This window comes from Odocoileus virginianus, chromosome 7 (genome assembly GCF_023699985.2).
Source record: "Odocoileus virginianus isolate 20LAN1187 ecotype Illinois chromosome 7, Ovbor_1.2, whole genome shotgun sequence".
NCBI classification, from domain to species: Eukaryota; Metazoa; Chordata; class Mammalia; order Artiodactyla; family Cervidae; genus Odocoileus; species Odocoileus virginianus.
The window spans coordinates 29,216,050-29,240,666 of NC_069680.1; the positions used below are offsets into that span (position 1 = coordinate 29,216,050).

At 52.5% G+C, this 24,617-nt stretch overlaps 1 protein-coding gene across 6 annotated transcripts in view; it reads left to right on the forward strand.

Annotated features, from left to right (window-relative positions):
- Positions 1-24,617, forward strand: part of PTPRE (protein tyrosine phosphatase receptor type E) — a 176,074-nt gene extending 151,457 nt beyond the window's left edge. For 3 of the 6 annotated variants that reach the window (XM_070470420.1, XM_070470419.1, XM_020879347.2), the window contains 12 exons: positions 205-302; positions 4,028-4,147; positions 5,407-5,570; positions 8,749-8,884; positions 9,147-9,296; positions 9,641-9,734; positions 11,006-11,082; positions 11,877-12,011; positions 15,245-15,370; positions 17,134-17,303; positions 19,036-19,171; positions 21,758-24,617. In XM_070470420.1, coding sequence (XP_070326521.1) covers positions 205-302; positions 4,028-4,147; positions 5,407-5,570; positions 8,749-8,884; positions 9,147-9,296; positions 9,641-9,734; positions 11,006-11,082; positions 11,877-12,011; positions 15,245-15,370; positions 17,134-17,303; positions 19,036-19,171; positions 21,758-21,832 — 1,481 coding nt within the window. In that variant the 3' untranslated portion in view covers positions 21,833-24,617. The remainder of the gene's footprint in view (positions 1-204; positions 303-4,027; positions 4,148-5,406; positions 5,571-8,748; positions 8,885-9,146; positions 9,297-9,640; positions 9,735-11,005; positions 11,083-11,876; positions 12,012-15,244; positions 15,371-17,133; positions 17,304-19,035; positions 19,172-21,757) is intronic. The other 3 variants (XM_020879346.2, XM_020879348.2, XM_070470418.1) reach the window with 2 other exon arrangements.

Below are 24,617 nucleotides of genomic sequence, written 5' to 3' on the forward strand. Positions count from 1 at the left end.
GGATTAGGGAGAGAGAGGCAGGGCCAGACAGGGAGGCTGCCCCCTTCTCCAGTCCTGCGTCTCTGCAGGGAGTGAACGGGCCCATCACCCCCTTCCTCAGGGCAGGTGGGGAGGGGGCAGCCGTCCTGAGGCTCAAAAGCCAGCATGACCAGCCTGGGGCTCCAGAGACCAGTCTGTCTGACACGGACCATCCTCTCCTCTCAGGCCCCAAACAGGAGACAGTGAATGACTTCTGGAGAATGATCTGGGAGCAGAAATGTGCAACCATCGTCATGCTGACGAATCTGAAAGAAAGAAAAGAGGTAAGCCCAGCCTCGGGCCCCCAGCGTGTTCTTCTCAACTGCTGCTGCTTGGCTGGGGGTATGCTCACCACTTCCTTTTCCCTTCTCCTCCTGCTTATCGCTGCAGACAAAAAAACACCTCGGGGCTCACAGCACTTTTATTTTGAAATATGTTGTCTGTGTTCCCAGGATCTCACTGTCTTAGTCAGTCAGTTCAGTTCCTCAGTGGTGTCCAACTCTTTGTGACCCCATGGACTGCAGCATGCCAGGCCTCCCTGTCTATCACAAACTCCCGGAGTTTATGCAAACTCAGCCCATTGAGTCGGCGATGCCATCCAACCATCTCATCCTCTGTCGTCCCCTTCTCCTCCTGCCTTCAATCTTTCCCAGCATCAGGGTCTTTTCAAATGAGTCAACTCTTCACATCAGGTGGCCAAAGTATTGGAGTTTCAGCTTCAGCATCAGTCCTTCCAATGAATATTCAGGACTGATTTCCTTTAGCATTGACTGGTTGGATCTCCTTGCAGTCTAAGGGACTCTCAGGAGTCTTCTCCAACACCACAGTTCAAAAGCATCAATACTGCAGTGCTCAACTTTCTTTATAGTCCAACTCTCACATCCTAGACTATGATATAAAAATGATGCAGGGATTTTCTTCTTTTGAGAATTATCCCTGGGTGGCCTGCCAGCTCTTACGCCATGGTGGGAGCAATTAATTTTAATACAGAGATTTTTTTAGCATCTTGGAACATAACATATTGGGCCTCAGACCATAAAAAAAAAAAAAAAAGTGATTTCCCCCTTATTTTTCAGACCAGAGAAAAGCACTGGGAAAACACAAGGTGTATTGAAGTTGTGTTGATTTGGTATTTCAAATGTGTTCAGTTAGCTGTTTCAACTTCAAAAAGTAATGTGTGTACATTATAAGGACCTGAAATCTCTGAAGATTTAAGAGTTAAGCTGATTCATTTCCTAAGTGTGCCTCCTGGTCAGGACTGCCCCGGGTGGGGTGCAGGCAGTGAGCCACCGAGCAGACCCCTCCTGCAATTCCTGCTGCAGTGTGAGGGGCTGTAGGTCATGTCAGGAGGTAACAGAAAACACAATGGAGACAGAAAATAAAATGCAGCAGGGACAGTGGAGGCCCAGGAGGGACAGACCAAGACGCAAGGCCAGGCTGAGGCCCTGCTGGGCTCCGCGTCCGGCTCAGAGATGCTGAGGCATCCTTGTGCCTGGGAGGCACTCACTTTTCAACTCAAAGGACAGACACCTGTAGAATAAACCCGGACACAGCATGACTGGGGCTCTGGGGGTGTGGTGGAGAGGGGGACAGCCCCCCACCCCATCCTGGGCCGGGCCAGGCAGGAGGGCTCGTGTAGAGGATGATGGTGCTGCTGGGTCTTAGAGACTGGGGTGTGGGGTGGGGGGAGCTATGCCAGATGCAAGCAGGAGGGACGCGCTGGGGCGTGTTTGTGAGGTGGGGTGCAATCTGCTGGACCCAGAACCAGGATGCCCACGCCAGGGACAGAACGGCTAGAAGTGCATCGAGGAAGCAACCGGGGCTTGAAGCCTGGATATCGGGCTAACGTGGATGGGCGCTCGAGGGCTTTCCCGGCAGTAAGCAGGGGCCCGTGCTTTCGGAAGTGAGCTCATGCTCCAGGGTTGAAAGCAGAACAGGGAGGCAGACGGGACGCTAGCAGCATATTCCAGCGCGAGGGCCCAAACAGGGTGGTGGCAAGCGGGTCAAAAGGGAGACCCAGCTTGGCAGGAGACGTCTGTCCCGGGGCCTGTGTGCTCCTGGCTGCAGCCGGACCTAGGTGACCTCCATCGTCACTCACTGGCCGGGGGCTGGCCGGCCCATCCCCAGGGAAGCCCAGGCCACTTGGCTAGGGCTCGGGGTAAAGGGGTCCAGGGGCTGCCCTTCGGGATGAAAGTGACAGACCTTGGGGAACTTAGCCGGGGCAGGAGAGGGGAGGCCGGCCGGCAGGGAGGGCAGCCACGAGGTGGCCCTCAGCTCCCTTCCCCAACCACTAATTTATTCCACCCAGAAAAGCAACGGAAAAGCCTCCAGCCCCACCCCGTTTCCGCTCGGGGAGTGGAGAGGGGTTTTCTTTTGTTTCCACGGGAGCTGGGACAGGGCTGGGGAGGGCCAGCCTCCTCCTCCTCCTCCGTGTGAGTCCTGCCCAGGCCCCGTGCTCTCTCACTGGAAAGAGTGATGGGCGGAAGCAGAGGGTTCCCAGCTAGGGACACGTCCCGGCGTGGGGAGGGTAGCAGGGGCGCTGTGGGGGAGGTGTCCCCGAGCTCTGAGCGGATGCTGTGGCCACACAGGCCCCGGACGAGGAGGCTGACCTGGAGCCTGGCGTCCCCTGGGACCAGCTGATTTCTGGGCCAGGCTTTCGGGGGCTTGTTTGCAAACAAGAGACAGAGGAGACCAGTGCAGGGACGGTGGGGCTCGGGAGGCGCCCCCGGCTCTTTCTCTGCAACCTCCTTCTGCATTTTTCCATCTCCATGACTCAGACTCAGCCTGCCTTTGGGCCTCGATTTTCAGTGTCTCAGATGAAATCATTTCTCAATAGAGTGTTCCCCTTTTCTTAATTGCTTACACTTCTGTTGTGGTCTCCTTGGCTTCAGCATCCTGGCTCAGTGTTGTGAAAGTTGGTATCTCATGATCTGATCGGGGCGGAGCGGGGTGGGGGGTGGCAGGCGGTGGTGACCGCTGTGTAGATGGGGGTGCCAAGGGCGTGAAAACAGAACACACGCTGAGCCCTGTGGGGGTGTGAGAAGCAGCCCTCGGGTCCTCGCGTGAGAGTCTGTCAAGGCGGGAGTCTCTGGAGGGCCCCCGGGAGGCCAAGACTGCCCCAAACCATGACCTTCAGGGTGGGCTTCTCAGCGGGGTCCCTTCAGAGCTGCCCAGGGCCAGGCCGTGGGAGGGGAAGTTGGCTGGTGGGTGTCATCACATGAGCACTGGGCTCTCATAAATACCAGTTGACTCCTATTTTATAGGATGATTAGTCCTCGTGGCCCGGCCTATGAGCTGTGTCCAGTGGGTAGTGTCCAGGGCCAATGGCTCGCTGACCCCTGCGGCCATGGAGCAGGGGTCCCCCCATTAGGGGGACCTCACGCCGTCAGGCCCTCCTTGCAGGAGGATGCCCTGGGGTCAGGAACTGGAGGACCAGTCCCCATCCTCTCATGTGTGGTCCATTTGTAGTTTTGGGGGAGGCAAGGCAAAGGAAGACCTCTCTGTGACCACCTACCCATCCAGCTCTACAAATTCATGCATCCGTCTTATCCTTGGAGAAAAGTCAGGAGCGTTCAGCTGACAACGAGTCCATGACTCTTCCACAGAGGGTGTGTGGGATGCAAATTAAGTTCGAATAATGACCCACCGAATCCGATGGGCAGTGTTTGGGGAGCACGTTTGTCCTCTGGGGCTTGACGAAGCCCCACCCAGGTGAGGCCGCTTCCACGTGGGTCCCCGGCTCTGTAGAGCAGCTCAGCCCGACGGTCCAGGCAGTACGTGTGGTTAGTATGGGGATGAGGAACCGAGGCGTCAGAGGGGTCCGATGCCGGTCTCAGTCCGGCCGTTAACCAGCGTGGATGAGACGGAGGCACACCGTCCCGGCCTCTGAGGGCTGTGTCCCTGGAGCCGGCAGTGTGCGAGGCCTGTGTCCATGGCCGGGGCGGGGGGGCGGCGAGGTGATGAAAGGCCCCCCACAGACCTCCTGTTTCTGTCTTCTTGCTGCACGCAGGAGAAGTGCCATCAGTACTGGCCGGACCAGGGCTGCTGGACGTACGGGAACGTCCGGGTGTGTGTGGAGGACTGCGTGGCGCTGGTGGACTATACCATCCGGAAGTTCTGCGTTCAGTCTGTAAGCGCGTGGCTTCCTGCGGAGGCAGGCTTGCGAGGAGACACGCACGTGCGTGTTTTATCACAGGAAGCACGTGCCTCACCCATACCCGCCGCCCCAGCAGCTGTCACAAGCGGAGACGAGGCTGGAGGCAGTGCCGGGCAGGGAGGCGGGACGGCCCCTTGTGGGCCACAGATCTGAGTCTGCGGGGCAGCTGACAGGCAGGTGCACGTGACCTTGAGTCAGGGTCGATACTCCTAGCTCCCAGAGACCACCTGGGTGGGGGAAGTTGAGTCAGTTGGAGCATCCTGGGGGTGGTGGGAAGGGGTCCCCCAGTCAGTTACACAGGGCCGTTTCACACTCTGGCATGGAGACGTAAGGTTTTTGTTTTTTTTTTTTTACAGTTTCGAAATTATATCTGAAACATTTCATTATTTTTCAAACTGTTTTCCTGCTAGTCACTCCTCCCCCGAGATGATTTAAGGCAGTCTTCAATAAAGACACCTGTAGGCGAGGCAGATGAAATAAGACATTTCAGAGACTTAAAAAAAAATTAGAAAAAAGCGGAAGGTGGTGTTACCAAGAATCAAAGGTAGAGTAATGGGTGTGGTTAGATCGCAGAATATGAGTCTGAGCTTCCTAGAAGCCACAGCAAAAGAGGAGAGAGGATGAACTTTCTCATATTACTGTCCCCGACTTTGGCCTACCTCCTCCCAGAAACACACGCGTACACACACTCACACACATGCCCACACGCCTCCAAACACACTATATAGCTTTCCATGGCTTGGGGCAGAGAACCAAACTCCTCGGTTCTGGGTAAGAAAAGTGGAGAGCGGTTTCGAGGGAAGGGTTGGGGTGGGGTGGGGTCTTCCAAGGGTAGACCAACCGTATGTTTTCCCCACAAATCAAGCTGCTTTTGAGAGTGAAAGCTCATGCTGTTGGCAGTTACACGGCAACATAAAGTCGCGGCCAACGGGGACGCAGCCAGCCTGCCGGCTGACGGGCCCGTGAGCCCTCGGGCCGGCTGCAGGGCATTGCCTGGCTGGTCCTGGCCCGGGTGACCGTGGGTCCTGCTCTGCTGCTCCCGCTGCTATGGTGTCCAGTAACCACCAGGCTCTCACTCCCGGGCGTGCGCTTTTCACTCATGGGCCCCTCTCTGCACGGGTCCCCACGGCTGCTCACGCCTGGACGGCAGAGGGGGTCCTGGAGCCGTGACGCTGCGGGTGGGGAGGGGGACGGGGCCGTCCCGCCCCCTCACGTCTCCGCATTCCCCACAGCAGCTCCCCGACGGCTGCAAAGCGCCTCGGCTGGTCTGCCAGCTGCACTTCACCAGCTGGCCCGACTTCGGGGTGCCTTTCACCCCCATCGGCATGCTCAAGTTCCTGAAGAAAGTGAGGACGCTCAACCCCGCGCACGCCGGGCCCATCGTGGTCCACTGCAGGTGCGTGCCGGGCGCGGCTGGGTGGCCTCCAAGAAGGATCCAGCCTCCAGTGGGAAAATGACCAGTGGGTGGACATCAGGGTGGGCAGAGGGGCGGCTGGGGTGACCTGAAAGTACCTCCCGGATACTGGATGCAGCTCAGAAAATCCCTCAGGGCAAGAGCTGGAGGGATGCTCTCCATCCCTGGGGGCAGAGCCCTTCATCAGTACCACCTGTTGGGGATCCTTAGTATCGGAAGCAGACAAGCGCCTTGTGACCTAGCACTGCACACACCTCTGAGCCACTGGCTTTGGAGAGTCTGGGGCGTGGTCCAGCCCGGCCTGGCCCTCTCAAGGGGGCAGCCCCCCACCCCCTTCTTGCTCAGACTTCCTGAAAGCCAGAGTTGGTGTGTCGCTCCTGTTGAACACCTGTGTGGCAGATTCAGAGCCCCTGTGTCCCTGGGGGGCAGGCGCCTCTTGTCCCCGGCCGGGCCGTGATACTCGGAACGACCCCGCCTGTGTCCAGTGGAGAGTGACACCCGGTGAGCAGGACCGTCCGTCCTCTAGCCGGGAGGGCAGGGCCACCGGCCTGAGTCCCTGCGCAGGGAAGTCCCTCCGAGGCACGGGCCCGCGGTGGCCCCAGTTAGAGGGGACACCGCTCAGCAGCGCGTCCTCAGGGCGGAGAGTTTGAAAGGCCCACGGCAGGCAGGCAGGCAGGCAGGCAGGCACACTCCTGTTCCCATCAGCTGACAGTCAGCCGGCTGGGCTCCAGACGGTGGGGGATGAAGGAGCCGCCTCTGCGTGGGGTCAGGGCTGGCTGCAGGGAGTGGTTCAGCTCTGTTTTGTTCTGATGCCTCCAGATTCCCTGGTGCTAGTGGAACCTCAGTGCCTGGCTCCTCCCCTGCCCGCCTCCCCCCTCGCCATGGTGCTGGGGCAGGTCTTTTGCCCTTCATCTTGGTTTCCGCTCTCTGCCTCCGTCTATGGCCGAGAATCCCGGCCTCTGCCATGGCACAAAAGTTCTCTTCCCAGGGGAGTGTGTTAATTCAGTGCTGCTACCGCAGCTCCTGACTTCTCTGTTCTGCTTTGCCTGCGGGGAAGGGATGCCCTTCTCTCTGGTCTCTGCATCCCCGTCGAGCTGAGTCCCATGCGGGCAGATGGGTGGTCCAGGTAAGGCCTGGGAGCAGAGGCTCCCGCCAGGAGTTCAAGCCTGCCAGAGCCCCCCAGCATCCCAGAAGAGGCTCCCATGGGCTGGCAGACCCCGGTCCTCAGGATGCAGCGGACTTGACAGCCTCATCCCTCCAAATGTACCTTCGCTTGGGTCTCCTTGGGCTCCAGAGGGTGTACTGCCTGGGGCTGGGGGCTTAGCCATTCCCTTCTGTGCTCTGGCACTCACTCTTCACCCTCAGCAACCCCCCAATCCCTTAAAAGAACTGCCACTGGGTCCCTGATGAAACCACAGGGAGAGGTCTCTCGCTGCAGCTCTGAGCTCCACTCCAGCATCCAGAGTCCAGAAGGGGAAGAACGTCTGGCCCGGGGCTTCTCCTGGTAGAACCAGCCTGGCCCTTTCCTCTGCTGAAGTCCCCCGCTCCCCCCTCCCCCGGGCAGGAGCCTCTTGCAGCCTGCAGTCAGCTATGTCCTGGCCCCTTCCACACACCTGTTGGGTGGGCTGTCTTGACCTGGCTCCGCACCTGACGACCGTCTCCTTTGTTTGTAAAGAACTAAGACTCCTGAAGGAGGCCCTCGTTTCTCGTCCGCTCTTCCCTCCCCGTCATGAGCAGGGAGTCTCCAAGAGGGCAGGTCTTCACTGCCTGTCTAGTGCCATTTTGGAGACTAGCTGGAAAGAGTGGTACCATCCTCACCCCCCCAAAAGAGGAACATGGTAGGGGGGCTTCATTCCTTAAGTTGTGAACCTTCCATTTAAAAGAGGACTTTCTTTTTTAAAAAGAGGCTAAAGTTGCAGTGGGTTGGGGTGCTGGGGGCAAGCCCAGTTCAACCTAGTGACCCTGCGCCCTTGGCTGCTACGTGCAGTTGTGGTCTGGACCATTTGGGGTTTTTTCATCCCGTGGATGTTGGCTGAGTTTGTTGGTGTACCTGCTGAGTCCTGGGTGTTGGGGAGACACATATGGATGGCCTGCACTGCTTGGAGGGGATCTAGATGGACAGGGATGGGGGAGGTGGGGAGGATGTGCAGAGACCTCTGTGGGGAGGCCATTGCGGGGAAAGGCACCCCAGCCCAGGAGTGGAATCGGCAGCTTCCCGAGGAAGGAAACCTCTCAGTGGAGCCCCTGAGCACCAGCTGGCCCCAGCCAGCCCAGGGTTCAGGGCCGGGGTCCTAGACAGAGCCAGCTGGGGCCCCCATTTACATGACCTTGGCTCCAGGGCCAACAGACCTGGCCTGGGGGCCTTTTTTCTTATGAAGAACCTGGAAAAGCACATCAAGCATGACAATTTAAAAAAAAAAATCCACTTGCACAAGTGATAATGAGGAAATGGCATTCGGTAATAGAAGAAAAATTACCAGTACAATTCACACAAAGCTTAGACAGTGGCCCTTTTCCGTAAGCCTGTTGAAAGTGAAAGTGGAGTCGCTCAGTCGTGTCTGACTCTTTGTCCATGGACTATAGCCTACCAGGATCCTCAGTCCATGGGATTTTCCAGGCAAGAATACTGGAGTGGGTTGCCATTTCCTTCTCCAGGGGATCTTCCCAACCCAGGGATGGAACCTGGGTCTCCCGCATTGTAGGCAGACACTTTACCATCTGAGCCACCAGGAAAGCCCAAAGTAAGCCTGTTAGTAGTCTCCAATTCACCTGCAATTGCAGGACCTGCAGGAGACGTGGGTTCGATCCCTGGGTTGGGAAGATCCCCTGGAAGAGAAAAGAGGAAATGGCAGCCCTCTCCAGGATTCCTGTCTGAAGAATGCCATGGACAGAGGAATCTGGTGGGCTACAGTCTTTGGGGTTGCAGAGAGTCAGACATGACCCGGGAAGATTTGAGATCTTGTCCCTGAGATTCTGGTGCCCTCCGGTGGCCTCACCTGGATTTGTCTTTATTGACGGAGGGAAGTTTCTGCGCCGTGAAGAGGTTCGTCTTCGCTGAGGGTGGCGTGTCGTCCAGTCCGGACTGCAGGCGTGTTCCAAGGTCCCATCATTGCACTGGGGACAGGCGACTCACAACGTGGCCTCTTCCTCTCTCCCCAAGTGCGGGCGTGGGCCGGACGGGCACCTTCATAGTGATCGACGCCATGATGGACATGATGCACGCAGAGCAGAAAGTGGACGTCTTTGACTTCGTGTCCAGAATCCGCAATCAGCGGCCTCAGATGGTTCAGACGGACGTGAGTCATGCCCTCCTCTGTCCCAGCCGTCTGTGCTGATGTGAGCTTGGCTCAGCAAACCCCAGTGCCCCGGGACGCATGTCAGATGCGCGCAGAGCAGTGCCTGGCCGGGACCACATCACCCCGGCTCTCCTCAAGGCCGCAGATGGTCACCACAGAGAGCCCTTCATCTGACGCTCCCCCCGACCCCTTCCCCTTTGCACAGAGAAGGGCCCCCTGCTCCGAGGCCCCCCTCTTGGAGCCTGTCTGGGTCTCCCCGCAGATGCAGTACACGTTCATCTACCAAGCCTTACTGGAGTACTACCTCTACGGGGACACCGAGCTGGACGTGTCCTCTCTGGAGAAGCACCTGCAGGCGCTGCACGGCCCCGCCGCCCACTTCGACAAGATCGGGCTGGAGGAGGAGTTCAGGGTAAGCGCCGACCTGCCCTCCAGGAGGACCGGCCTCGTTCACACAAAGCTGGGGGCAGCTGCTTCCTCCCCTAGGAACCCCTGGAAAAGCGAGGGGGTCCGTCCCGCCCGTGACTTTCAGCGGAAGAGCCACGGGAACTTTCAGAGCTCTGCACCCATGTCGGTGGGGGTGGGGGGAATATCGTACGTGCACCTTTCATCTCCCAAGACTCGGGCCGCGTCTGGAGACGGAGACAGGGGTTTCCTCTGAGCGGGTGTCCTTAATGGCAGTGGGGTTAGAAGGCTGAGCAGTCTCTTGGGAACATCAAGGTTTTAACTGCGCAGCTGTGTCTCTCTTGGCTGCAGAAACTGACAAATGTCCGCATCATGAAGGAGAACATGAGGACAGGCAACCTGCCCGCGAACATGAAGAAGGCCAGGGTCATCCAGATCATTCCATGTAAGGGGCCATCCGCGGAGGGTAGGCCCTTGTGGCAGGCACCATCAGGCGGGTACCCTGGGGCTTCAGTCGCTGGAAGGTCGTTGACCACCCGCTCCTGCAAACCAGGGGTCCGGGGCGGGGTGCCCTCGGGGAGCCCTGTCAAGTGTGGGGAAGAGAATGCCCACCTGTGAAGACGTGAGTGACCTAGGCTGTCCCGTAGGGTGTCAGGCAGGCAGCTTGTGATGCGGGCTTGGAAGCGGGAGAGGGAGGGGGACTTCCTGGAAGCGGAGGGATGAGCTTCGGGCCTGACGTGGTGCCCCCTGATTCTATGAGACATCATCCCGTCCTCCCCCAAGCCTGGGTGGAGGCATGACACCCCCCTGTACAGAGTGGGGTCCTGGCCCTCACTGTGCAGCCGGACCCGAAGGGCTCTCAGCTGAGACCTTCTAGGGAGAGGCCTTGGAGCCCGCAAACCGTGGGGAAGGGAGGCATCGGGCGCTCGGCAGCCTGGGGTCTGGGGGGACGGAAAGCCTGTAAGCCTGGTAGGAGCAGAGGCACCGGAGGAACCCCAGGGGGCGGGGAGGCGGGAGGGCTCGCCCGGACCTCCTCTTCCATCCCCTGCTGGACCCCAAGCTCCCGCAGCAGCAGGACCTCACGTGGACCTGCCCAGGCTGGCAGGGTGTGGGGCTGGGCAAGCCGTCTGCAGCCTCAGACCCCGGGGTCTCTATGGCCGTGAAGCCTCCGGCAGGCTACCCCTGGTTGCTTGCCTGGCCACCCTCCTTTGATTCCTTAAATTTACTTTAATGCTTACGTTTTGGTATGAATGACCTCAATTTGGGGCTTCCCTGGGAGCTCAGCTGGTAAAGAATCTGCCTGCCATGCAGGAGACCCAGGTTTGATTCCTGGATCAGAAAGATCCCCTGGAGATGGGATAGGCTACCCACTCCAGTATTCTTGCCTGGAGAATGCCCAAGGACAGTGGAGCCTGGTGGGCTACAGTCCATGAGGTTGCAAAGAGTCAGACACGACTGAGCGAGTAGGCACAGTCCAGTATCTCAGTTTATGACCGATGAAGACATTAAGTCAGTTATTTGAGAACTTTCCTCACAAAACACAGCTTCCCCCGGCCACTTGAAAGAAACTAGTTTAGAAAGGAAACCTTCCAAGTAGTTGACTGTATTTAGTGATTTTATCCATAAGCTTTGTGTCTCGGAAGCTCCTAACAGTGAGCTCAAGTTTGCCAGGCAGGATGGGGTCGCTTCTGACCCAGGGGACACACTGCTTTGCAGACGACTTCAACCGCGTGATTCTGTCCATGAAGAGGGGCCAGGAGTACACGGACTACATCAACGCGTCCTTTATAGACGTAAGTGCTGGGTCCCCACCGAGCCTGCGTGCGTGGTGAGGATGACAGCTCCCCTCACCTGTGATCACGGTCTCCTCCTCTACTTGTTTTCACAATCAGAAAGGGTGGACATGCCCCCAGAAAGCCAAACCAGTTCATTAGCAAACTCTGGCTGAAAAAAAAAAAGAATGAGGAACTTTGAAATAGAGGATGTACGTGCACTACTAAATAATTGGCTGCTTTTCTGTTAATACATCATAACTCCTCTTTTGCTTCACTGTTGCACTCCAGCCCTCTGTCCCTGCTTGCATGCGCTTTCTGTCCTGTGACCTCTGCGTGGACAGCACAGTTCCGTTCAGGCCTGGTCACAGGCTGCCTTGGGCACAGCAGAGCTGAATGGGCGGGAGACAGCATTGCAGTCAAGTCTGTGCACGGATTCCGGTTTACAGACGAGAGGACGCTGTGCCAGAGTCGGGTCACGCGGGCCCCAAGCCAGGAACCGGGGAATTCACTCACTTCCTCCAGCTCTGCACCCTCTCTGCCCTGCTTTGATGCTAAGTTAGCTGCGACACATACAGGCGCATTCTTAATAGAATCAAAGCCAGTCCAAGCAAGGGCCGCGTTACATCCGCACAGAGCTGAAGGGGCATCTTGACCTGTTTTCCGAGCTTGTGCCATCTGGGGCTCGGCTCAGCCCTGGAAGTCTGGAGAATACTGTCCCTCGTGAGGCCCTGGGCTGTCCTAAACCCACGTCCCCACTTGGGTGAGCGGTGGGAGGAAGCCAGGCTTGAACCTCTGCTCCCATCCATTCGAAGGGCTACCGGCAGAAGGACTACTTCATCGCCACCCAGGGGCCCCTGGCACACACGGTGGAGGACTTCTGGAGGATGGTCTGGGAGTGGAAGTGCCACACGATCGTGATGCTGACCGAAGTCCAGGAGAGAGAGCAGGTCAGCTCACCCCCCGCCCCCCTCCTGGGCCGCTCACACGCACCAGCTGCAGCCCACGTGCTGGACTACCTGTCCCTTGGGACGGTCTCACCTGCCATCAGCTGTGAGGCCAGGCCACTAGAGGAGGGAGAGAGGCTGCAAATGAAAAAGGTTTTATTTCAACTCCCCCTTCCCCACTCCAGTTCACTGTAACTACCCACTGGCTGTTGTTCTCAGCCTGCATTTTATTTACAGTGAAGTTGCTCAGTCATGTCCATCTCTTTGCGACCCCATGGACCTATAGCCCACCAGGTTCCTCCGTCCATGGGATTTTTCCAGGCGAGGGTACTGGAGTGGGTTGCCATTTCCTTTTCCAGGGGATCTTCCTGACCAAGGGATAGAACCCGGGTCTCCCGCATTGTAGGCAGACGCTTTACTGTCTGAGCCGCCTTTAACCTGCCTTGGACTTCTGCCATTTTGTCTTTGCCACAAATACATGTTTGATCACAACCTGTTGAAGAAAAAGACCCTTATTTACTTTTCTTGGGATGAAAAGACAGAGGTATTGAAATGTGTGCCTAATTAATACAGTCCTGGTAGAAGTGAATGGGTTAAATATTTCTTTTCTCCCAGCGATCCATCCAGAGGCACAGAGTCTTCTTGTTTTTATTTAATAACATCATAAACACGTGTGAACCCATCATCCAACTGAAAAACAAACTTTTGCCGATAACATATACTTACCTAGGTGTTCTCCCAAGAGGTATCCACTACCCCGAATTTGTGGGTTTTGACTTCTTTGCTTTTTAAAAACAGTTTTGTTTGGATTTAACTCACACATCATGCAATTCATCTTTCTAAAGTGTATGGTTCCGTGGTTTTTAGTATACCCACAGAGTTGTACAACATTACTAATTCCAGATCATTGTCATCACCTGAAAAGACACCCCATACCCATGAATAGCCACTGCCTACTCCCTCCCCACAATCCCTGCAACCACAGATTAGTTACTTTCTGACTATGAATTTGCCTCATCTGGACATTTCATATAAATAGAATCAGACCGCCTGTCTTTTGTGATTGAGCACTTTCACTTAGCATGTTTATAAGGTTCATTCATGAATCAGTTCCTCGCTATTTTTTTTAATAGTATGGCCCTAAATTTTGTGTATTCATTGATTAGTTTTTGGACTTTTGGGTTGTTTTCACTTTGGGCTGTTACGAATACTGTTTTGAACATTCATGGATTTTTTTAATGAAATATATGTTTTTATGTGGACATATATTTTTATTTCTCTTAGGTAGGTGGAACTGCTGGGGCCTGTCATAACTATATTGCAAACTCTAACCATTAAAGCAGATGCCCCACCATTAATGTACAAGCATTCCAGTTTCTCCCCATCCTCATCAACACTTATAATTATCTTTTTAATTAAGCTATCCTAGTGGATGTTTTCTTAGCTTTTTAAGAAATCTTTTTTTATTGAGTATATATATTCCTAAAGAAGCTAGTGTTTAGTTTTGTCTGCTTTTCAACCTCATATGAGAGGGTACCATTAAGGTAGGCTTCTCTGGTGGCTCAGCTGGTGAAGAATCTGCCTGCAATGCAGGAGACCTGGGTTCGATCCCTGGGTTGGGAAGATCCCCTGGAGAAGGGAACAGCTACCCACTCCAGTATTCCAGCCTGGAGAATTCCACAGACTGTACAGTCCATGGGGTCACAAGGAGTCAGACACAACTGAGTGACTTTCACACAAGGTATAAGTCTTCCGAGACTTGGCTTTTCCGCTCAGAGTTATGCATTCGATATTTTTCTGTGTTGCTGCCTGTAACTGTGACTCACTCGCCATTATTTCCTTATGCTCCACGACACAGACTGTACGCCCTGCATCCTCTGGCTTGCCCCTCCTCCCGTCATGGGCGTTTGGGTTGATCCATTTTGTTTTTTTTTACAAACAGTGCTGTGGGTATTTTCTCACATGTGTCTCATGATGCATGAGGAATCGCAAGGTTCAGAGACAAAAATGCCACGCTGGAGAGTGTGTGAACATTTGAATAGGCAGGGCAGCTCCTAACAGCTTTCCAAAGTAGTTACGGTTTCCAAAGCGGACACAGAGTGAACATCATTCATCGACATCCCTAGGGTTGTCTGGCATCCTCCTTTTTGTTAACTGAATAGGTATAAATATCATCTTTGTGGCCTTGATTTGCATCTCTTTGATCACTCTGAGGTCAGGCATCACTTTGTTTATTTATAGATGATGACATGTTTCCTCTTGTGCAAAGTGTCTGTCCATGCCTTCCACTCATTTTTCTTGTGGGTTGTTTGCACTTTTCTTATTGATTTAGAAGATTTCTTTATATGTTCTTCATAATGATTCCTTGTTGCTTTTATGTATTGCAAGTATCTCATCTCAGTTGATGGCCTGTCTTTTTACTCTCTCAGTGTTTGTTGGAATTCCCCAACTGGTTCAGTGGTAAAGAATCCGCCTGCCAATGCAGAAGATGCTGGCTCCATCCCTGGGTGGGGAAGATTCCCCTGGAGGAGGAAATGGCAACCCACTCCAGTATTCTTGCCTGTAAAATCCTAGGGACACAAGAGCCTGGTGGGCTACAGGCCATGGGGTCACAAAAGAGTCAGATACAACTTAGCGACTAAACAACTACAAAATGTTTATTGATGACACAGAGTTAATTTTAATATAATCTGATATTGAGATCTTCTTTGTCATGATTGGTTAGCTCTCTGGGGTTCTTGTTTGGTAAATCTGTACCCCAAAATGAAAAGATATTTTTTCTAAAGCTTTCACAATTTTATTTTTTACTTCAAGTCTCACCCTTGGTTTGTTTTTATTAAACTTCAAGGCTGCCATATACAGTAGTGTAGGTTGTACACTGCCCAACTCCAGGAGGGCATTCATATCAGCCCAGGCAGCCGGTGGGTTAGGGATCCAGTTCACTTTTCCCATACAGATAGCTGATTTTTCAGCTCCAGTACTGGCCCCTCCTCTGTGTCATGTCGTTTCTGTTCTGTATCAAAGTTGGAGACACACTCATGTCTGTTCCTGGACTGTCTGCTTTGTTCCCTTGGTCAGCAGGCACTAGTGGCATTCATATTTATGTTCATGTGCTATTTTCTTGTTCAGATGAAATACATTAAATGGTCTGACAGCACGTCTGCATCCTATTGTTAAAACTGCTGGCAGCAAATTCTTTATTTCGAGACTTAAAACATTTTTATTTTATCCCCCAGGATAAATGCTACCAGTATTGGCCAACAGAGGGCTCAGTGACTCACGGAGAAATAACGATCGAAATAAAGAGTGATACCCTTTCTGAAGCCATCAGTATACGAGACTTCCTGGTCACCTTCAATCAGGTATTGTTGCCAGAGACCTTCAGTCTCTTATGGACAGAACACCCTGCGGTGGTCGTGTGGGCTCTTTGTGCCAGAACGTCCTGTACTTCACACTGTTCCAGATCCCCACGTTCGCGTCATTGGTCAGTGTGGGCAGCGGGCAGCTGTGTTACCGAGTGGCTGATCTCCCATAAGATTTCACCTCCATGATCGTTCCCCAAGCTCCTTGCTGGAGCCTGGAGATGATGGGGCCAAGTAGCCGACCCCAAGAGGCATCCTGCTGCTGCCCACTCCCTGGGAGAAACAGCCATGGGTCAGAGAGCAGGAGGAATGACTGGGTGAAGCCACAGAGACCTCCTGGGGTTCTCTGCCAGACCTCTTCTCAGAGCCTCCCACCACCCCCCCCCCCCCCCACCAGCCAGGTCTTGGGAACTCTCCCTGTGTGTCAACCATGGGTAAAATGACCCACCTATGGGTTCCGATTCTGAGCTCAAGATGATCGGTACAGTGAAACCCAGCTTTGCCCAAAGACTTGGTTTTCTCCGTGTGGGTCGCAGAAAGACCCAGGGCCCCTAGGCTCCGAAACCACTCATCCCCAGCCTTGAAGGGACATGGTGGGTCCTGAAAGAGAAAGTCACTCAGTCGTGTCCGACTCTTTGCGACCCCATGGTCTATACAGCTTGGAATCCTCCAGGCCAGAATACTGGAGTGGGTAGCCTATTCCCCTCTCCAGGGGATCTTCCCAACCCAGGGATCGAACCCAGGTCTTCCACATTGCAGGCAGATTCTTTATCAGCTAAACCACCGGGGAAGCCCAAGAATACTGGAGTGGGGTTTTGATTTGCATTTCTCTGATAATGAGTGATGTTGAGCATCTTTTCATGTGTTTCTTAGCCATCTGTATGTCTTCTTTGGAGAAATGTCTGTTTAGATCTTTGGCGCATTTTTTGATTGGGTCATTTATTTTTCTGGAATTGAGTTGCAGGAGTTGCTTGTATATTTTTGAGATTAATCCTTTGTCTGTTTCTTCATTTGCTATTATTTTCTCCCAATCTGAAGGCTTTCTTTTCACCTTGCTTATAGTTTCCTTTGTTGTGCAAAAGCTTTTCAGTTTAATTAGGTCCCATTTGTTTATTTTTGCTTTTATTTCCAATATTCTGGGAGGTGGGTGATAGCTGGTACACTGGGAAGACCCAGAGGGATGGGATGGAGAGGAAGGCGGGAGGGGGGATCGGGATGGGGAACACATGTAAATCCATGGCTGATTCATGTCAATGTATGGCAAAAACCACTACAATATTGTAAAGTAATTAGCCTCCAACTAATAAAAATAAATGCGAAAAAAAAATACTGAATACTGGAGTGGGTAGCCTATCCCTTCTCCAGTGGATCTTCCCAACCCAGGAATCTAACCGGAGTCTCCTGCATTGCAGGTGGATTCTTTACCAGCTGACCTGTCAGGGAAATGGGTCCTGGCTTCTTACAAAAAAGGGATGATCCCTGTCATCTCAAGCAAAACTGCCCAGGATTCCGTAACGGGGTCTCGCAGGCCCTGGGGGCTCCGGGGAATATCCTCTGATGGTCGTGACCCCCACCCAGGAGGAGGCACGGCTGACCTTCTGCTTTAGGGTGACCATAGCCGACGAGCAGCCAGCATCTGGGAGGCCAGCCAGATGAGAACTCCATGGGCTGCTCGGGCCTATGGCCTGAATGCCCTCCGGACGGGGTTGGGAGGGCAGCTGGGCGGCTGTGACCACGCAGCCCTGAGACACTCTTCTGCCTAGCAGCCCCTGGCCCGGCCGGAGGAGCAGACGCGGATGGTGAGACAATTCCACTTCCACGGCTGGCCCGAGATCGGGATCCCGGCCGAGGGCAAAGGCATGATTGACCTCATCGCGGCCGTGCAGAAGCAGCAGCAGCAGACCGGCAACCACCCCATCACCGTGCACTGCAGGTAAGTGGGCCCCGGGGCCGGGGCGCCCCGCTCCCGGTGGGCCCCTCGCAGACCCCATGCTCAGCCCACTGCTCCCAGCAGCACCGCTTCCCTGGACTGTCTTCTTCACCTTCCCCCGCACCCAGACTTAACACAAATGCATAAATATCTTCCTAGACTTGCAGAAGCAGTTGGTGAAAAGGAGTCAGGAAGCAACTCAGACACATGTCTGTGTGCTTTTTAAGTCGTCAAAAAAAGAAAAAAAAAAAAAACCCACATACACACATTTCCAAGCACAGCTCAGACAAACCCTGAACTTGAGTTACCTTCATTTTGAAAGACCGGCGGGGCTCTGGCTGGCATGCCCAACCAGCGCAGCAGGAAGCTTTTCTTGAACTACTCAGGAATGTCCAGGCTGGGGTCCATAACAGCAGGTCCGCAGACCCAGCCCATCCTGACACCACTCAGCCTGGCTCCCAAGCCCCCCACCCCCCACCATGGGCAGAGGGGCCCACCAGGGGGCACCTGGACACAGCAGGACACCCCCCCAGCAAGAACCTTGATAAACAGCTTTACGAGGCAGAGGGTGAATCCTCTGGAGACATGCTTGCTCTCCTTCCTTCTGGGCCAGGCCCCCCTGCTGGCAGGGACCTTGACCACCCTTGCAAAACTCTTCCTGCAGGAGCTTGGGGTGTCTGATCTTGGGGTGGGGTCTGATTTGTGGAAGCTTGGGATGTCTAATCTTGGGGTGGGGTCTGATTAGCTTCTAAAACTGCACTTCTGTGCTTCTGTCTACATGTGGCTCCCATTCTTCTGACTGCCTTTGGCCCCCATCCGCTTACCCCTCATGTCAACAAAGTCCAGCTTAACCTGGAGGATTGGTCTGGCCTCTTTCCTGACCTTGGACCCAGAGATGCGCCCTTCAGGCATAGCCAGCAGGGGGTGCACACACCTAGGTTTTCAGTCCCTGGTACCTTCGTAGATGTCCTTTAGAATAAAGGAGAACTGAGTTCCTTCTTCCGCCTCCACAAACCCAGACTGAACGTTATGGGTGTCGGGCACCAGGGATGCAAACAAAGATGAGCGAAACCCACAGTCGGGATTTGGGGCCTGCGTTCACCGAGGGCTCCATGGAAGAAGCCAGCCAAGCCTGCCTCCATTAGGCCTGCTCTCTCTCCCAAGAGGGTCTGCTCCTGCAAAGTTTATCTGGACGATGCTGTTAAGTAGAGGAGGTGCAGACCTTCACTGCTGGGAAGGGTCAGTTTTCAGACCCTTCCTGGCAGGGGCTGTCCTTTGTCCCAGCCACCCCTTCCATCCACCTGCACGCCTCCCGTCTCGGAGGGTGGTCCCTGCACACACGGGCAGTCTGGGCCAGGATTGCAGCTCCCTACGCCTGAACCGGGAGGGAGGTGGAGTTTCACTCCTAAGAAGTTTCCAGGTGACGTAGCTGCTGTCAGTCCAGGGGCCATCCTCTGAGATGGCCATTCCTCTACAAGGAGGAAGGGAAATGGGTCCATCAGCTTGAAAACTCGTCCCTGGTTCTGATCTGATTCATGTTACATTTAGACACGTTCTTGAGGATGTCTGTGTTGGCTGACTCTTGGTCCAAAGCCAAGCTACATACACAATGGTTGTTAAAGATCCGAGCTCTGGTCATTCCCGCGCTGGCGATGGCGTGCAGGGCCTGGTGGAGGCTGTGGTTTCTCATCCCCGCGGGCGACTTTCGGTGTCTCACCCCATGTTCTCTCTGCAGTGCTGGAGCGGGGCGGACGGGGACTTTCATAGCACTCAGCAACATTTTGGAACGGGTCAAGGCTGAGGGGCTTTTAGACGTATTCCAAGCTGTGAAGAGTTTACGACTTCAGAGGCCACACATGGTGCAAACCCTGGTAAGAAACGGCTTCCAGAGGGGTTGAGAATTGTCTCATGTTGCATTTGATGTATGTTGCACTGAAGGAGCTCTAGCCCACCAGGAAGGAAGGAGGGAGGTTATGTTTCCAGGACAGAGAGCTGAAAGTCCCAGACAGCATACAGTCAAGCGTCACTGACTCCCCTCCTCCCTTGCGTCGGGGTGGGGTCTGTCCTCTGGGCAGACACTTGAGGACGGGCACAGCCCTGGCTTTGGATGATAAGACCTGTTGGACAGAGGCCCAGCTGCGTGTCAGCGAACTGTTCCTGCAGATACCAGTCTACGTTTACAGACATAGATGTTCACAAGCAGTGGTGACATTTACAGTCCTGATTCTTGTCATCTTCTGCCTTCCACGGGCCATGTGGACTCTTGTCCTTGGCTGGGTCTCACTCAGCCTCCAGATGCTGCCCAGGGGGCTTAAGGAATCCATGCAGAGCGCAATTGCCCATAGGTTTTCCTTCATTCTGTGGTGAAAACCCACCCTTTCTGGTTTTCAGAAGAAATGCCTCCCTACCAAATTTAGTGATTGTCCTGCAACAGCAAGTTCAGTTTCAAGACGGTTATAACCCCTTGCTTTTCCCACAAAAAGTGAAAGTATTTATCATGTCCGACTCTTTGAGACCCCCATGGACTGTAGCTCACCAGGCTCCTCTGTCCATGGGATCCTCCAGGCAAGAACAGTGGGGCGGGTTGCCATGCCTTTAGGGATATATTTTCCTCAATTCAGTTCCAGTTCAGTTCAATCGCTCAGTTGTGTCTGACTCTGCAAGCCCATGGACTGCAGCACACCAGGCCTCCCTGTCCATCACCAACTCCCGGAGTTTGCTCAAACCCATGTCCATTGAGTCGGTGATGCCATCCAACCATCTCATCCTCTGTCGTCCCCTTCTCCTCCCCCCTTCCATCTTTCCCAGCATCAGGGACTTCTCCAATGAGTCAGTTCTTTGTATCAGGTGGCCAAAGGATTGGAGTTTTCCCCAAGGCTTCCCGTTTTAGGACTTGCCCTCCCAGGCCCCCTGGCACAGCCCACTGGTTGTCTATGCTCACTCAGTCCTGACGCAGGCACTTTCTCCTTCCTTCCAAGGGCTGGGTGACCGGATGGGATCTTAGTAGCTGGAAGGGAGGACCCTGTAGTGACTCTTGACTCTCCCAAAGCCTCTGCAACCACAGGACAGCAGCTTTTGGCTCCGTCTTTCTTTCCCTGGAAAGCACAGCTCTGTCCCATGCTGGGCCCCGAGACCCCAGAAGAGCTAGACGGGCTAATGTTTGGCCAACCCAAAGGCTGGTGGATTCTTGTTCAATGTGAATTTAAGTAAGAGGCTGAACCTAGGGTGCTGGGAAAGAGGAGGGGGGGGCCAGGAGCCTGCCTTGGGCCCCCTGCTTCCCCAGCTCCCATATTCACTGGGCCAGCAAGTTACCAGGGTCTGCAAGGGTAGCTGCCGTCTGTTGTTCCTCAAACCACTGGGGTCCACTCTCCTGCCTGCTTACTAGTGTGCTCACATGGTTTTTCTGCTCGCATGGTAGGCTTGCCAGGAAAGTCCAGGTGTTTGCATTTTCCCCTTCTCTTTCATCTCTTCTTCTTTTTTTCCCCCCACTTTGGCCGCACTGCCCAGCATGTGGGATCTCAGTTCCCCAACCAGGGATTGAACACGCACAGCCTGCCTTGGAAGCTCCAAGGCTTACCCACTGGAGCACCAGCCAAGTCCTCATTTCTTCTTTTCAGTGCTCCTTACTGGTGGCGTCACATGCCCTGCTCACTGGTCCCCCATTAACCCATCACCGGCCTCTAGTCTCGCAACCTCAAAGAGCTGCTGGAAGGTCAGAATTCAGGCGATGTCCACGTGTGCAAATAAGTTAAGAGCCTCACGCAGATGTGCGGTGGGGCTTTCCCAGTGGCCCAGCGGCCAAGAAAGTGCCTGACAGTGCAGGAGGCACAAGTGAAGGGGGTTCAAGCCTTGGGTCGGGAAGATACTCTGGAGTAGGAAGTGGTGACCCACTCCAGTATTCTTGCCTGGAAAATTCTGTGGACAGAGGAGTCTGACGGGCTGCAGTCTGTGCATTCACAAAGAATCGGACACAGCTGAGCGTGCACACACCCACAGATACAAGGCATCATTCTTTTAAAGTTTAGTAAAATTGATATATAGCAATTCCCTTTTGTAGTGTAAATTTAGGTTTAAAAATAACCTATATTTCCATCTTATTTAACTTTTATAGATTATTTTCATTGCATTATGAAGTTTGAGGTTAAGTTTGCTATTATTTTTTCATTCCGAAGTAGTGGTTTTTAGTTTAAATATGAAAACTAGAGATCTCTCACTCAGAGAGTGAGTCCAAAATACACTGAGTTGAAACACTGACATTTCTATGTAGAAAAATAGCTTTATTTGGAAACATTGTGTGCCTAAAAACTAAATTATGTAGCAGAAGTTTATATGCATCAGGATAGACAGTATTTTAATAACTGGTCAGACTTTTTTATGTCTTCTCTTTAGTGTTCTAATTAAATTAATTAAATGTATCTTTAATATCATTTTAATATGTTCTTGGTTTTCTTTTTCAGGAACAGTATGAATTCTGCTACAAAGTGGTACAAGATTTTATTGATATATTTTCTGATTATGCTAATTTCAAATGAAAATTCCTGCCTTAAAATATTTTTTAATTTAATGGTCAGTATATTTTGTAAAAATCATGTTAATTTATTTCATAGTTGACATTAATATCCTTCCTAATTTCTTTGTATATATTTTGTTATGCTTTAAAGGCCACCTGCTGTACAGTTATTAAATCTTAAATATGCCCTTTAAAAACTGGAATAATGTATTAAGGTCAAATAATATCCCACAAAATATATATTTCTGCTAATATCAGTAAAAAATATTTTAATTTTTCATTAGATTCCTATCATTTAACTTCACGCAGTCAACACCTCTAAATGCTAAAAATCTTAATATGCCGAGTGTGTTTATGCAAGGCACTAACCACGACTTCATTAGGAAACGGTCGAGGACTCAGAAATCAGTGGAAAATTTCCTGATGTTGATTTCACAGCCCTGAGCAGTGGCAGTTTTTTGAAGGCAAACTGTTCATGAAGACACGGTGTAAACAAGGAGTCTTGCAGTCCTCAGTCTTGGCCGCTGTGGTTTTACATTTACCTTTTAAAGATCAAAGAAGACTTTACAACCTGAGTCCAGGTCTGAAACACACTGGAGTAGTCGGTGGCTATGGGTGACACTTAGAAATGCATTTATTCAAGACTGTGTTGTGCTATCTTGTCGAGACAAAAAGAGATGTGAAGGCCAGTGGTCCAGTGGCCGTGTGGCCTCGGGTCCAGCAAACCAGTTCTCAGAGCTTCACTTCCCTGGCGCTGCTTGCTGTCTATCTGTCTGGGTGGTGGACTCAGATGGCCCCCTGAGAATCACACCCACTGCCCTTCTCACTCCTCTGCCCCCAACCCGCACCCCACCATTCTGCCCTGCTAGTCATGAGCTATACCTCGAGGCACAATAAAAAAATCACTTCCCATTCCAAAAGGTCAGATAGCGCATCTGACATGCACAGAGAAGCCAGGAGCTCCTGCCTGGGAGAAACAGTCGGGCAACCACAAGCAATTATGCTTTAAACTTTCTGAGAAGTGTTTTGGTATTTTAAAAAAATCTCTTGTGAAAGTTAAGACTGTTTGTAAAAAAAAAAAAAATCTTAAAATCTAGATTTATACAGTTTTTTTTAAGTCCCACTCCTTAATATTTAATAAAAGGAAAGAACGAGAAATCCTTACTCTAAAGACTAACTTATTTTTGAATGGTTCCTATTGAGACTTCTGACACTGGATAATAGTGATCTCATTGCCAGACAGGATTGGCTTCTGGGACCAAAAAAAGAGGATGAACATGAAAAGGTTCAATAGCAGTGACCTGTCTATGATTATCAGGTGCCTAAGCAGATGAGCACAATGTAAAAAAAGACATCTGGTCTACCTTTCTGAACTCATTTAACATGTGCATTTTGGGGTACATTTTTTTTTTTCTAAAAGAGATATGAATCTAAAGACCTAATTTGATATTTCCACTGGTAACTGATTGCACAATTACAACCCAGGGTAGGTGATGTCCTAACAGCAGGCCCACAGGTAATTAAGATTCTTCCACTCCTCCACGCCCCACCCGAGGGTCAGAGGAGGCACCCGGCTGGATGGACGAAAGCACAACTTTGTGAGCGCTGCCACGCCACCAGCAGCAGCCCTGCGCTCCCCACACCGCCAACCGCCTCCCTCTCCCTTCTGGGCACAATGAGGATGCTTTTGGGTCAAAGAGCAACACTGAGGGAGCTTTGCGAGATGCACCAGGTGGCCCCATTTGTTTTCATTGTTAAAGTCCCGAGCCCGAAGTCCTTCTTTGACTAAAGGGGAAGAGAGAAAACTGAGCACCGAAGCCTAGAAGCAGAGCTGCTGTTTGTAGTGATGGCAACACAGGGATCGTAACATCCAAGGGCCTGGATGGGGGTCCAACTTCAGGAGCCTTTACTGAGCATCCTGCAAGCCCTTTCGTGGTCTAGCTGACATCTCATGTCTTGGATTAAGGGAGACCTTTTCAGGGGTGCCCTCGGGAAAGCACCCCGTTTGTGTGTATGTCCTGCCCCTTGGGCCATCACCCGCATCTACGGAGGCTCCACCCTGGTGGTTCTGAGAACACAGCAAAGGCCACTGGCCTTCGGGTGCAGCACCCTGCTCCCTCCACAATCGCGGCAGCACTTGCCTCCCAGGGGGCTCGGTCACCAGCCTCCAGGCCCCCGCCACCACCCTGCAGCTCTGAGTCCAGCCTCGGTGGGCGCCCCAGGACTCTGCATCCTGTCTGTCTTGACCTGAAAGTTGGCACCTCCTCCCCTTGGGTCAAAGAAAGTCCGTTGTACATAACTGAACAGCGCCATGCCGGTAAAATCATTTTTCCTTTGACGTTTTTCTCTGTTGCATGCGGTTGCATTCAAATGCCAAATAGTGATTAGAAGACGACCGTTCTGATCTCCTTGTTCTATTGGTCACTGTGTGACTCTTAGTGTTTCTTTCCATGTGCTCTATGAATGAAGAATGCATACCAGTGTTTTAAAAGGTATTTTTATGTGTTTTTTAAAACTTTTTAAAATGAGCCTGATGCCTCTGTTTCAGCGTTTGGAGACATGCCTTTTTTTTTTTTTAATGTATGATTACTGATATTTCTGTTGTGTTTAACTAAGCTGTGTTTAATTTATGTGCAATCTTTATATGTATGTATTCTGGTTTCAACTATCATTTTTTTTTGTTTTATTCCATTTATCATTTGATCTTGCTCTGATTCCAATGCCAGTGAATGTTGCTGAATTTGTATATGCAAATTGCAAGATCCAAAACATTCTGTTGCAAGGATAAATCTTTACTTTGACTTCCA